This window comes from Lates calcarifer, linkage group LG16_LG22 (assembly GCF_001640805.2).
Source record: "Lates calcarifer isolate ASB-BC8 linkage group LG16_LG22, TLL_Latcal_v3, whole genome shotgun sequence".
Classification (NCBI taxonomy): domain Eukaryota; kingdom Metazoa; phylum Chordata; class Actinopteri; family Centropomidae; genus Lates; species Lates calcarifer.
In genome coordinates, this window is record NC_066848.1 from 1,540,215 (window position 1) to 1,550,937 (window position 10,723).

A 10,723-nucleotide genomic window follows, 5' to 3' on the forward strand; every position below is an offset into this window, starting at 1 on the left:
CCCTCCTACACCTCCCTGGTTGCTCTGTGACTCAGGGAAAAAACCCCATTTGCTTTTAATTAGTTGTGCAGAGTGGGGCTGATGGCATGAATCCTGTGAGTATTTGTGCAGGCCCCAGTGGTAGTGCATTCCCCTCCTGAAACACTGCTCATGTCAAAACTTGACTCTTGATCGTACATGGAATCCCTGGCTGGAATAGAGAGATAAAAATTGCACCAGATGCAGCTGCAAAATCAGCAGCAGCAATGAAATGACACAAAGCTGCTTTTCATTTAGCTTTATCATCCAGATGTATGAACTGCAAACGTTAAGCCGTGTAGTGTGTTTGCTTGTTTATATAATTCTAATATTTTCCAAAGTGTGCGTACTTGTTGCTGTTAATTACATTCCCTGCATTAGTGTCCTGTGTAATTGAGATCGTGTGGTTACTCTCTGTTTACATACGTGTGAGGATTTCTGCTAGAAAACAGACCCGAGCCTCCTCCTCGAGCCAGCGGCCCTGTGCACACTCTGTTCGTTAGGGAATAATTAGCATTAGCTCATGCACATACCACAGCACTCGAGACGTCAAGTGAAGTAGAAGGCCGTGTTTGTTTAGTTAATTAAAAGCTACAGCTTTAAAAAAGCTTAATGCTTAATCCTATATCCACTAATGGAATTTATAAGATCCTTAAACCGGAGCAGAAACGCCGTCTAAGTTGAATGGACAGGGGCAAAGTAGGTAAAGCCTCACAGAAGGGAGGAGGCAGGGACTGGGGACGGTGCCAGGCAGTGTTGCAAGGAAGTTTATGTCTGAGGTAACTGTTTACTTAGCGTACCGATGCCGTGAGAAAACTTGTCACCTGTTTTCCTGAATGCCGCCCAGCTCGTCACAATTTGGCAGATGTTGTTTAGACGTGCTGCCAACCAGTTCCTGCTCCGCCACTGAAACTACTTATAGAGACTTCTTTACATAGCCTCAGTGAATGAATGGCTTTTTGAACCTTTCCATTTCCATTTACCCTAATTTAACTCTTGGAACGCGTTCAAATGGATGTTGAGTTGCAACACGCACAAATAAAAATGTAAGAAGGCAGAACGTGCACGCTAGTTCGCCAACATATAAACAGTTAATTAGTGCAACTGTAAACAAAAGTTAAGCGAGTTAAGCAGGACAGGAAGTCATCAGATCCGAGTTAGTTAGTTAAGTTATTGTTGTCATGTGTTAATTCTACACAGTGTTACGATAACTACTTGTAGTCTTCGTGGTACGGCAGCACAAAGGCAGGTGTGTAGAGAGACGGTATCGCCTCACAAACTCTGGTGACCTCCTGCATTTCCACTCAGATCTCTGAGTGACAGCTCGGCTGGTAGCGTGAGGAGAACGGCCTCGACAAACCCGTTCTGTTTCTCGCAGGGCAGGTTACAGATGTTAGTGTGAAAGGTACAATCACTGCAGCGGTGTCAGAATCCACAGTCCCAGGTTATAAATTCAGCTCAGGACTCGAGTGTCAGGTTGTCTTAGGAGGAGGAGCAGGTTCAGTCCGGCCTACAGGTCATCTGGAGGACCATCTGAACTGAGACACAACTTCATTCATTACACACAGCCGCCACATGCTACTATACAGTGAGCTGTAATAACCTGTGATTGATCACACGCTTTGTTCTTTAAGACAAAGTGGAGGAAGATCAATTAAAGAAGTGCAGGGAAAGTGCAGAGCAGGAGGTAGTTAGGTTGTTAGACGTGTTGGAAGAGGTTTAATTTATTATCTGATGCAGAAGTAGATTTATCATCACAGAACATCAATTAAATTGTTTTTTGAAGATTTTAGCTTCCCTGTTACATTTTGACTAAATTAGTACAGTCAAGATGGAGGAATTTACAGGACTGAAAGCCACTAAGGCTAATATCGCAGTGAGTGAAAAGTATGTTTCATGTAAAGCATATGTGTAAAAAACAGTCTCCACTTTTAAATTGTTGAATTAGCAGACATTGTGTTTTCAAGTTGTCCATCCATCTGGATGTCCAAACATTCGTCCATCCCTCTCTCGTAAACACAATAACCTCAACATTAATTCTTGAAATTTGGTGCAAACATTTACTTAATGTTGACTTAAGAATTTCACACTGAAATTAACTGCAGCTGGACTGAGTGGTGAAAGTAGTGATTCTGGTTTCTAGTTTTCCCATCAAAGTCAGCAAAGATCTGATTATCTGATGGTTGTAAAGATTATCTTATCAGATTCTCCTGTGGTGTGAGGTGTGTTCAGAGTGATTTTACCCTCCCCGATAAATATTAAACATGCTCAATATTTACGATCAGAAATCCTGTTGTGTGGGGGGAACACAGAGGAGAGCTGGGCACGCTCTCTGTGGATCATCATGTGGTATAGAACGATAGCCAATCAGGAAGCGAGCTGACTGAAAACCGGAAAGTCACATTTGACTGCACTGGATTTGAAGTTGTGAGAGTCCAGACTCTGGTTGTTGGTGGTGGATCTGTTAGTGTGTGGTGTAGCTGTGTTGTATCAGAACCAAACCGTGAAATCTCTTATTTGGCGTCGTGTGTGATTTTAAAAGAAAGTGACGCTCATTCTGTGGGTTGGTATTTATTCATGTAGCGCCGAGTCAGACTTTATCATCGAACCAGGGATTACAGTTAAAAAAACAGAAGCTTTTACCTCCTGAAACCTGTTGATGTGACTTTCGTGAACCTTACTCAGCTATAAAAACACACGGCGTCCTCTCTGGGCCGTTTGAAGACCTGAAGCGATGATGAAGTCCGCTTAACAGTCATCACTTCACAAGAGATTACGCATACTTTCCCACTCTGTCATGCACCCGATCTTTGTACTTTTCCCCAGGTGAGGTGGAAGGGGAGTCCTTTGAAGTAGGTCTCATGCTCCGTAAGCTTGGCAGTGAACGTGTAGCGACCGCAGAGCGTCGAAAGTGGGACACACTGTTGGCGTAAGGTGTTTTTTTGCCTGTGGGTGAGGAAGATATACATGTGTCGGGTTACATGAGGTGCTTCCGTGACAGCGAGTGCGAGGCCTATTTGTCTAATCTCGACAGGCTGACGGCCGGGAGATGCGATTGCATTCTTGCATCGCCGGCTTTGTTTGTAGGTGCATTTTCGGTGATCCCTCCGTGTGAATTCAGCCCGTGTAAATCCCCGACTATAGGGCCTCTCTGATGGTACAAAGGCCTGTGGATTAAGCAGGGAGCCTGTGGCAGTGCCAGTCAGAAGAGGGGGGAGGAGGAGGAGGGCGAGGGAGGGGAGAACGGGGTCACTTTGACCTCTACAGCAGACAACTTTAATTTCAAACACGTGCCTCTGTTTGCCGCGGTCATCGTTAGTGTCACCGTGGCAGCATTGTGCTCTGTTCCCAGTAGCTGTGGGAACCCTCTGTGCGTTCAGACCTCGCTGTACTCAAATCCCACCCCCCCAACGCAAAAAAGAAAAACACTATCACCTCCACAGCTCGTCCACGAGAATTCCTCAAGTTCCTCCCTCTGTTTCTGTACAAGTTTTAGCTGGAGTCTTGCCCTGTCTTTGAATGAGCTCTCTATGTTTGGATTTGAAGGCTTGAAATCAATCTGCTGTTTCCGCCAAGCAGCTGACACTTAGGCCCTTTTGTTTTTGCCCAGTAGAGTGGGGGATTTCACTGAGCCGCAGTAAAAAAAAAAGACATCGACTAAACTTGCGCAATTAAGCGTTCTGTCCGTCCTTGTCATGTTTTGCCGCCGCCCACCTTTCCGCCTCCTCTTGATATTTCCCTTTTTTTGCCTTAGACAGTCAAAGGATAGTATTTCAACTCAGAGAAGAAAGGGAAGGATTAACAACAGCGGGTAGGCCCCCGCCCCGCCGAGGGCACCGACACACCTCTCTACACCTTAGCATCCCGTCTCCTCATTCGCTCCCTCCCCTTTCCTCTCCCCACCCCCCTCGACTCCTGACGACCGGCCCGATGCTGTTTCACACACTCACAATAGACGTGTTGCATAAGACCAGAAACAACAACTCCATCTCCTGCAGAAAAATTCACATAGATTACAGAGACACAGGATGAAGATGTACTTTGATGTGACCTCCCCCCAGTCGTCCAGGTGCTGAGATGAGCAATTACATCCAATCAGGAGCAGCTCTGCCACTGGCACTCACAGGTTCACACTCTTCTCTGTAAACACTGCCAGAATTGCCACATGCTGAATAATGTAACAGCTTAGCCAATCAGAGGGATGTAAAAATATGTCTCGCGGTAGCCTGGATGTTAAGCAATCTCTCCCCCGCAGCCCTCACCTGGGCAGTCTCAATTATGATTACTATTCCTCTGTGGTATGCTCCTCTTGGTTGCTTTCCTCATCTTCACCACCGCTGAGATTTATTGGATTTAATCAGCATTAAACAGGAAGTTGATAGAAAGACAAGAATGACTTAACAGGTTAGAAAGTGCTCACGAAAAGTTTATTTTGCTGCAGCTAAAGATCATTTCTATCAGCAGGTCATTTGCAGATTGATTTTCTCGATTGTTCGTTAACTTAAAAGTGAAGTGAGTTTCTGCTTTATTGATTTATAAACAATTAACAGTTGATTGATGACAAGTGTTAACGAGTCTCCAGCGGTGCTCTGGAAACAAGGAATGGGCATTTGAAGAAATGTCCTTAATTGGCCAACGGGAAAATTAACGATGAATTACTGATTAATCGTTATCTTTTATACTGAGAAGAAGAAAATAGGCGACTAAAGAAAGTGTGGTTTTGCTCAATGAACCCTCTTAAACAAAGCCGTTAAAGTTGAACTAACAGGAAGTGAAACAACAAAGATCTGCAGCCCCATTCAAACCGAACAAATTAACAAACCAAATCTACGACACTCGACATAAACACAACTGAGAAGTTACTTTGTGCAGACAGTTTCCTCAAAATGTAATTTGTACAAATCCAAAATGCACCGAGCTGAGGGAGTAAAATAAATTCCATGTGATCGACAAAATCAATCAAAGTGGCTTTAGTTTAGCATGTTAGCATGCTAACCTTAGCTAGTTTGCACTAAACGTACGGTCGAGCTGAGACTGAATGTCTTTAGTTTTGCAGGTATTTGGCTATAAAACAAGTGCTGACCTGATGATGGTGCTCTATGGAAAGTGACAGTTTTTAAACTGTATTCTGAGGTGGGGGCTTGAATATCTCTTTTAAATGTTGTGGTAAAACATCCAGTTTTTGTTGATACATTTCACTCAAAACCACAAATGTTAAACCTCATGGTGGCACTGGGGGAAAAGTCAGTGAATAGTTTCCATCCTGTGAATATTTGAACAAACTTTCATGACAATCCCTCCTGTAGCTGTTGAGATATTTCAGTTTGGACCAAAATGGCGGACTGACCATCACTGCTAAATGTGGCTAAAAGCTGTAAAGTGTATTTTTGTTAAATTATGTTCCAATGCATCAGCTCCAAATGATAATTCACTCCTCTCTCTGTTGCTTTGATTTCCTCTCTGGATACTCTTAAATGTATCGGCCAAGTGCAAACGAACTGTGTCCTGGCTCCGTTTCCTGGCGGCAGATATTTAGTCACCGGTGATGGATTTGCTCAAAGCCTTTACATCCAGCAGTCTGTTATGATTGGAAGCCAGGCAGCACAGCTCGCAGACAGATAGCATCTCTGCTCCTGTGATGTTGTGGAGCTCTCCACTCATCGAGCGCCAACAAGCGGCGGAGTGGCCGCGCCCTGCGCTACCTTAAGAAAATAAACACTGATCTTTTTAGTTACAGTTGCACACAATTCATCTGCCTTTGTTTGCTTTGCAGAGGATATTTAGGGCACTTCAGAAGTGATGTGGTTAGTACTTGTCTTATCACTTAATTTTCCTCACTGCCCACAGTAATGGTGGTTAGCACGAAGATTAATGTTTGCATGATGTTTCGCCCCATTACAGTCTTATTTTTCTTGTATATTTTGTTCACACTGACGTCAAATCACTGCCAGAATAGAGTATAACTTTATCTAACATTTCATCAATATCATTTGCTATAATTCACTCTCTTTTTTTAGTTTGTGTCAGTATGCTGACAGAAAGAACGAGATTGACTACAGAGAACAGTAGCCGTTTAAAAAAAAAAAAAATCCATTCACACATACCAGACACCTCAGTACGCACACGCTCAGTTGCAGATTCCATCTACCATCAGCACCACCATGTCAGACGACACTGTCAGATGACCTTTGTACACGCTGATCCTTCAAATAAAAAGGTGTTTATGTCACTGGCTGCTGTTTGACAGAGTACCAGCAGGATTAAAGCAGCCTTAGCGGTGAAAAGACTTTGATCAGCTCCCTCCTCTCCTCTCCAAACCCTCAGCGTCATGCTGACTTACACATCCCCAAGCTGAAATCGCTCCTCGTTTTCCCTCCTCCACCTGCACGCTGGTCCAAGTCAGTGCATTAATTAGTGTCTTGGGGTGGAGTGAAGGTGAAGCAGCTTATCTCTGTTGTCTAATGAGGAACGTTGGATGTTGTGGGGGGGTTTTTGCAGCGCCCCTTTGGTTGACTCATCGTTAGTGACCCAGAGAAAAGGTGGTGTGACTGAACTCAGTCCTCCCACCAACGCAGAACTTCACCGCTTCACCTCTGTACTGTTGTCAGGACTGAGCGACTAAAAACGACTTCCTTTATCAACTTAGAATAACAAGATTCTTTGGTGACGTGAATAAATCCTTTCTTTTGCAACTTTTCTCTGCAACTTAGACTTTTCATTGAGGGTGGGAATCTCCAGGCTCCTCACGATTCGATTACGATTCAGAGGGCTGAGAAGACGACGACGTATCTCTGTGTGCAACATAGCACTAAAGCCCTGATTCCCAAATACGGCCGCAAATCCATGGTGATAAAAGTTGCGATAGAGTTCGTAATTTGCTGAAACCTTTTCTGAGTTGGGTGGAATTTTTGACATCACTTGCTTGTTCTTTGTCCCTTCAACATCCTAGAAGCCAAAGTGCCTCCATACTTTAGTTTTTAATGCATCCTTCCTTGCATCAGGAAATGGGACATAAAATCTGTGGAAAAAACTCTTTTAATAAATCTGCATTTGTATTTTTTTGATGTGAAAACCTGCATAAACTGCAAACACTGAGCTGCAGACTGATATTAACACTGTGTCCTCTGCACAGGTACGCCATCATGTGCGGGATCATGGCTGAATATGATACGGTGCAGAACAAGATAAAGAACGGATACATCTTTAAGGTGAGTTACTGTCGGGAGAGACAGTACTTTAGTCTTTTAAATAATTATAGGTGTGTTCTAGGGTGTAATAAACCAATCAGAGTACCATCTCCTGTTCCCTTTAAAAGCCAGGTGTGCTCGCAGTTATAAAGACCACCAACTAAGGCACGATCATTGGGAAAATTATCGATAAATTATTAATTAATCATTATTTTTATACTGAACATGCCTTTGGCAGAAAATAGGCTACTAAAGAAAGTGTATTTTTCCTCAATGAAATCTTCATTTCAAGAAGAAATTATAGTCAAATTAACAAACCAAAGCTACAGCGCTCGTTAGAAACACAACTGAGAGTCTTTTAGACACAAAACAAAATAGTTATCACCAACATTACAATGTTTATAATGAGCTTTCATTTTAGGACCCAGCTGTAGGTGCTCAGATGGGACGGGAAAATGACAACTGCGACGTCTGAATCTATCAAAAATACGCTAAGATAAAGTCCACTGTCGTAGACTGGACTCTAGTCGTCTGGGACTGAATGTCGGACACTGCTTCTCCCTGCACTTACAGCAGAGGGGAATGGCTGTGGCTCATATCCCTTAAGCCACTCCTTTAGCCGTTCAGTTGCATAAGACGGCAGCGTGGAACAACGGCACGTAGCATTTTATCTTCTGTCAGCAGCCTCCCCCCAAAACACTGTGTACCTGCAAACTCTTTGACAGGTGAAAGAGAGAGAGAGATAGAGCACTGAAGAGGGAAGATATGAAAAAAAAAAAAAAAAACTGAGTCAGAGAGAATGGAAAAGAATGAGGGAGGGTGCGTGACAACCCGGAGTGTGTGGTCGCTCTGTGAGATCGCGTGTGTGTGAGGTGTTTGTGAAATACTTGTGGGTTGGTGAAGCAGGACAGATCAGGTCAGAACAGAAGGCAGCAGTGAAACAGCAGCCGCGTTCATGAATCAACAGTGAAAATCTTCTCCCCGTCTGCCTGCCTCTCCTCCACAGGATCACCTGGATAAAGCCATCGAGCTGAAGCCGCAAGACCCCATGTCCTACTACCTGTTGGGCCGCTGGTGCTACGCTGTATGTGACCAACACACGGTGTATTTATTGAGGCCGACGTGTCAGCGTGACCTCTCTCCTCTCTCCCACTGTTTATTTCTTATTTTCAGCCTGTTTCTATCCAGCGTAGGTGGCTGGTTAATCACCTTCACCGTGTGATGTGATATAAAGATTTACAGCTATTCTCCTGTTGTTTCATGAGCCATAAAGGAAGGAAGTTTTTACAGAGATCGCTCTGATAAAATTAAATAATCCTCACCTTTTACTGTTGGTACCAGAGTTACTGTGCAAATTTAGTGGAGCAGTAACACCTGATATTTTTCAGGGATTGAGTTTTATGGGGCTGTCTGTGGTGCGTTCATGTTCAACAAAGATCTACTGTTTGTATTCAGCCAGCGGTTCTGTTTGAACGATCCCATGATGACGCCAGAGCAACGCTACACCTGCAATTAGACAACGCTCACGATGAATGGTGTGAGGCAGGAACATTACATATTGGACCCAGGCTTCTCCTGGCCATTATCATCTGCAAAAAAAAGTGTCAGAAAAAAACGCACATGGTACCGGTGCTCATGGAAATACTGGAGAAGTCACAGTCTGGAAAAGGCGTTTTTCCAGCCGGGAACAGTTTAGAAAAATGATATGTAACTGATCCTGGTTGGAAATTTTGTTCCCATAAACAGATCCCCACAAAATTCATTAACTCTGTTTCTGCTGGAGCACTTAATTTTATGGTCGGTTGCTCAGAGAAATAATTAACTTTTCAGATATAAGAAAAGCAACAGCAGCAAAGTGCCTGGGCAAGAGCTGAGAGATTGTTGCTTTTATTTAGACGTTTTTAGGACTTGTACCTGTCGAAAATCTTGTTTTTGCTGGCCTCTGGAGGTTTAACTTGTGGCCTTGCTGCATTAAACTACAGGTGTACTCAGCGTTTAACACAGGCTTCAAAGCGTCAAACCAGAGAGGGCAGTGAAACACTGTTTTACCCTGGTGTTCATCCACCCTCACCCCGTGACCTTGCTGTGTTTGTTTCTCAGGTGGCTCAGTTATCGTGGATCGAGAGGAAAGTCGCAGCCACGTTATTTGGAGAACCTCCGAGCGCCACAGTTGAAGATGCACTGAGGAATTTTCTCAAGGTATTTTTTTAAATCAGCCAGAGGACGCTCGACTTCTGAAGGACGTCACAGCGTTGTAATCCGCAACAGCTGTGATTGGTCCGTTCAGTCGGTTCGTATTTGTCTCTAAGTTTCCGGACGAGCAGAGAAAACTCCATCAGTTCAGTGGTCACACACCATCTCCTCCGACATCTTCTCTCTTTTATGCATCGTGATAACTTCAGTAAAAGTAACATTTATTAGATCAAGCTCCAATGTGAAGTAGAACACTATCGCCCTCTAGCGATAATGCTCATGGCAAAAGCTCCATGTCGATCCTACACAGACGAATAAACCAAGCTAGTATTCTGCAAATGAGAGGTTTTTATATTTTAACTGTGGGTGCTGATTATACAAAAATGATCCAGCTGGGTTTAGGTGTATAAAAAATAAACTTAAAAAAGATTGTAGTATCAGTGGGCATCACTCCGTAACATCTACCACCACTGCAACTCATTTAAAGTATATTTAAGTCTTTAAGTCCCGTTTGTCCAGCGTATACTTGCCGTTCGCCTCCAGGTTCCTCCTGTTCCCAGTTTTCAAAGCCCCAGACCGTCCGTGTTTAGAAAGAGACTTAATCTGTGCGTTCCCACATTTCGCATGTTTATATAGTAGAGAAATGAATTTTGCTCCTGGCCAATATTCCTGTGCTCGCCGCCTCCTCACGTCTTGTGTATTTCACTCATCAATTTGATTTAAGTGGTCCTGTTACGACACGTCGCTCGTGACACTGGAGGAGAGCCTCCGGAGAGACTGTCGAGCTTTTAACAAATACATCCTGCGAGGTTATAACAGATTCCCCCAGCTCCTAACCTGTGGTTATCTGTACTCAACTAACTGAGGTGTCACAAAGACATAAGAGCCGGGATGACTCTTGCTCTCGGCCTTTATAACGATACAGATAAAACAGAGAGGAGAATGAACCAAAACCTTTTAAATCTGTTTTTATTCAGGTTGAGGAGATCCAGCCGGCGTACTCTAAACTCAACTATGTGTTTCTAGCTAAGGTTAGTGCCAGAAACTCTAGAATATGTTTACTGTGTGGGACTAAACAACACATTGACAGTCTTCTCTTGCAGTGCTACAAAGACCTGGGGCAGAGGGAAAAAGCCAAGATGATGTGTGAAGCTGCTTGTTCCATGAACGCCGTCTCCAAAGAGGTAGACTCCATCACCGTCCTGCGATGCAACATGCATTTATAAATCAGGAATCTTAGCGCGAATGCAGCAGTCGCTTAGGAGGCTGCTTAATCAATTCATATGATTTTGTTTTATTATGTTTAAATTCTACTTTTTCCTCAG

General features: G+C 43.7%; 1 protein-coding gene across 7 annotated transcripts in view; it reads left to right on the plus strand.

Moving 5' to 3' along the window:
• Positions 1–10,723, plus strand: part of LOC108886284 (regulator of microtubule dynamics protein 2) — a 75,273-nt gene that overhangs the window by 62,236 nt on the left and 2,314 nt on the right. For all 7 annotated transcript variants that reach the window (XM_018681057.2, XM_018681055.2, XM_018681056.2 and 4 more), the window contains 5 exons: positions 7,151–7,226; positions 8,212–8,289; positions 9,306–9,404; positions 10,376–10,429; positions 10,502–10,582. In XM_018681057.2, the coding sequence (XP_018536573.1) occupies positions 7,151–7,226; positions 8,212–8,289; positions 9,306–9,404; positions 10,376–10,429; positions 10,502–10,582 (388 nt within the window). The remainder of the gene's footprint in view (positions 1–7,150; positions 7,227–8,211; positions 8,290–9,305; positions 9,405–10,375; positions 10,430–10,501; positions 10,583–10,723) is intronic.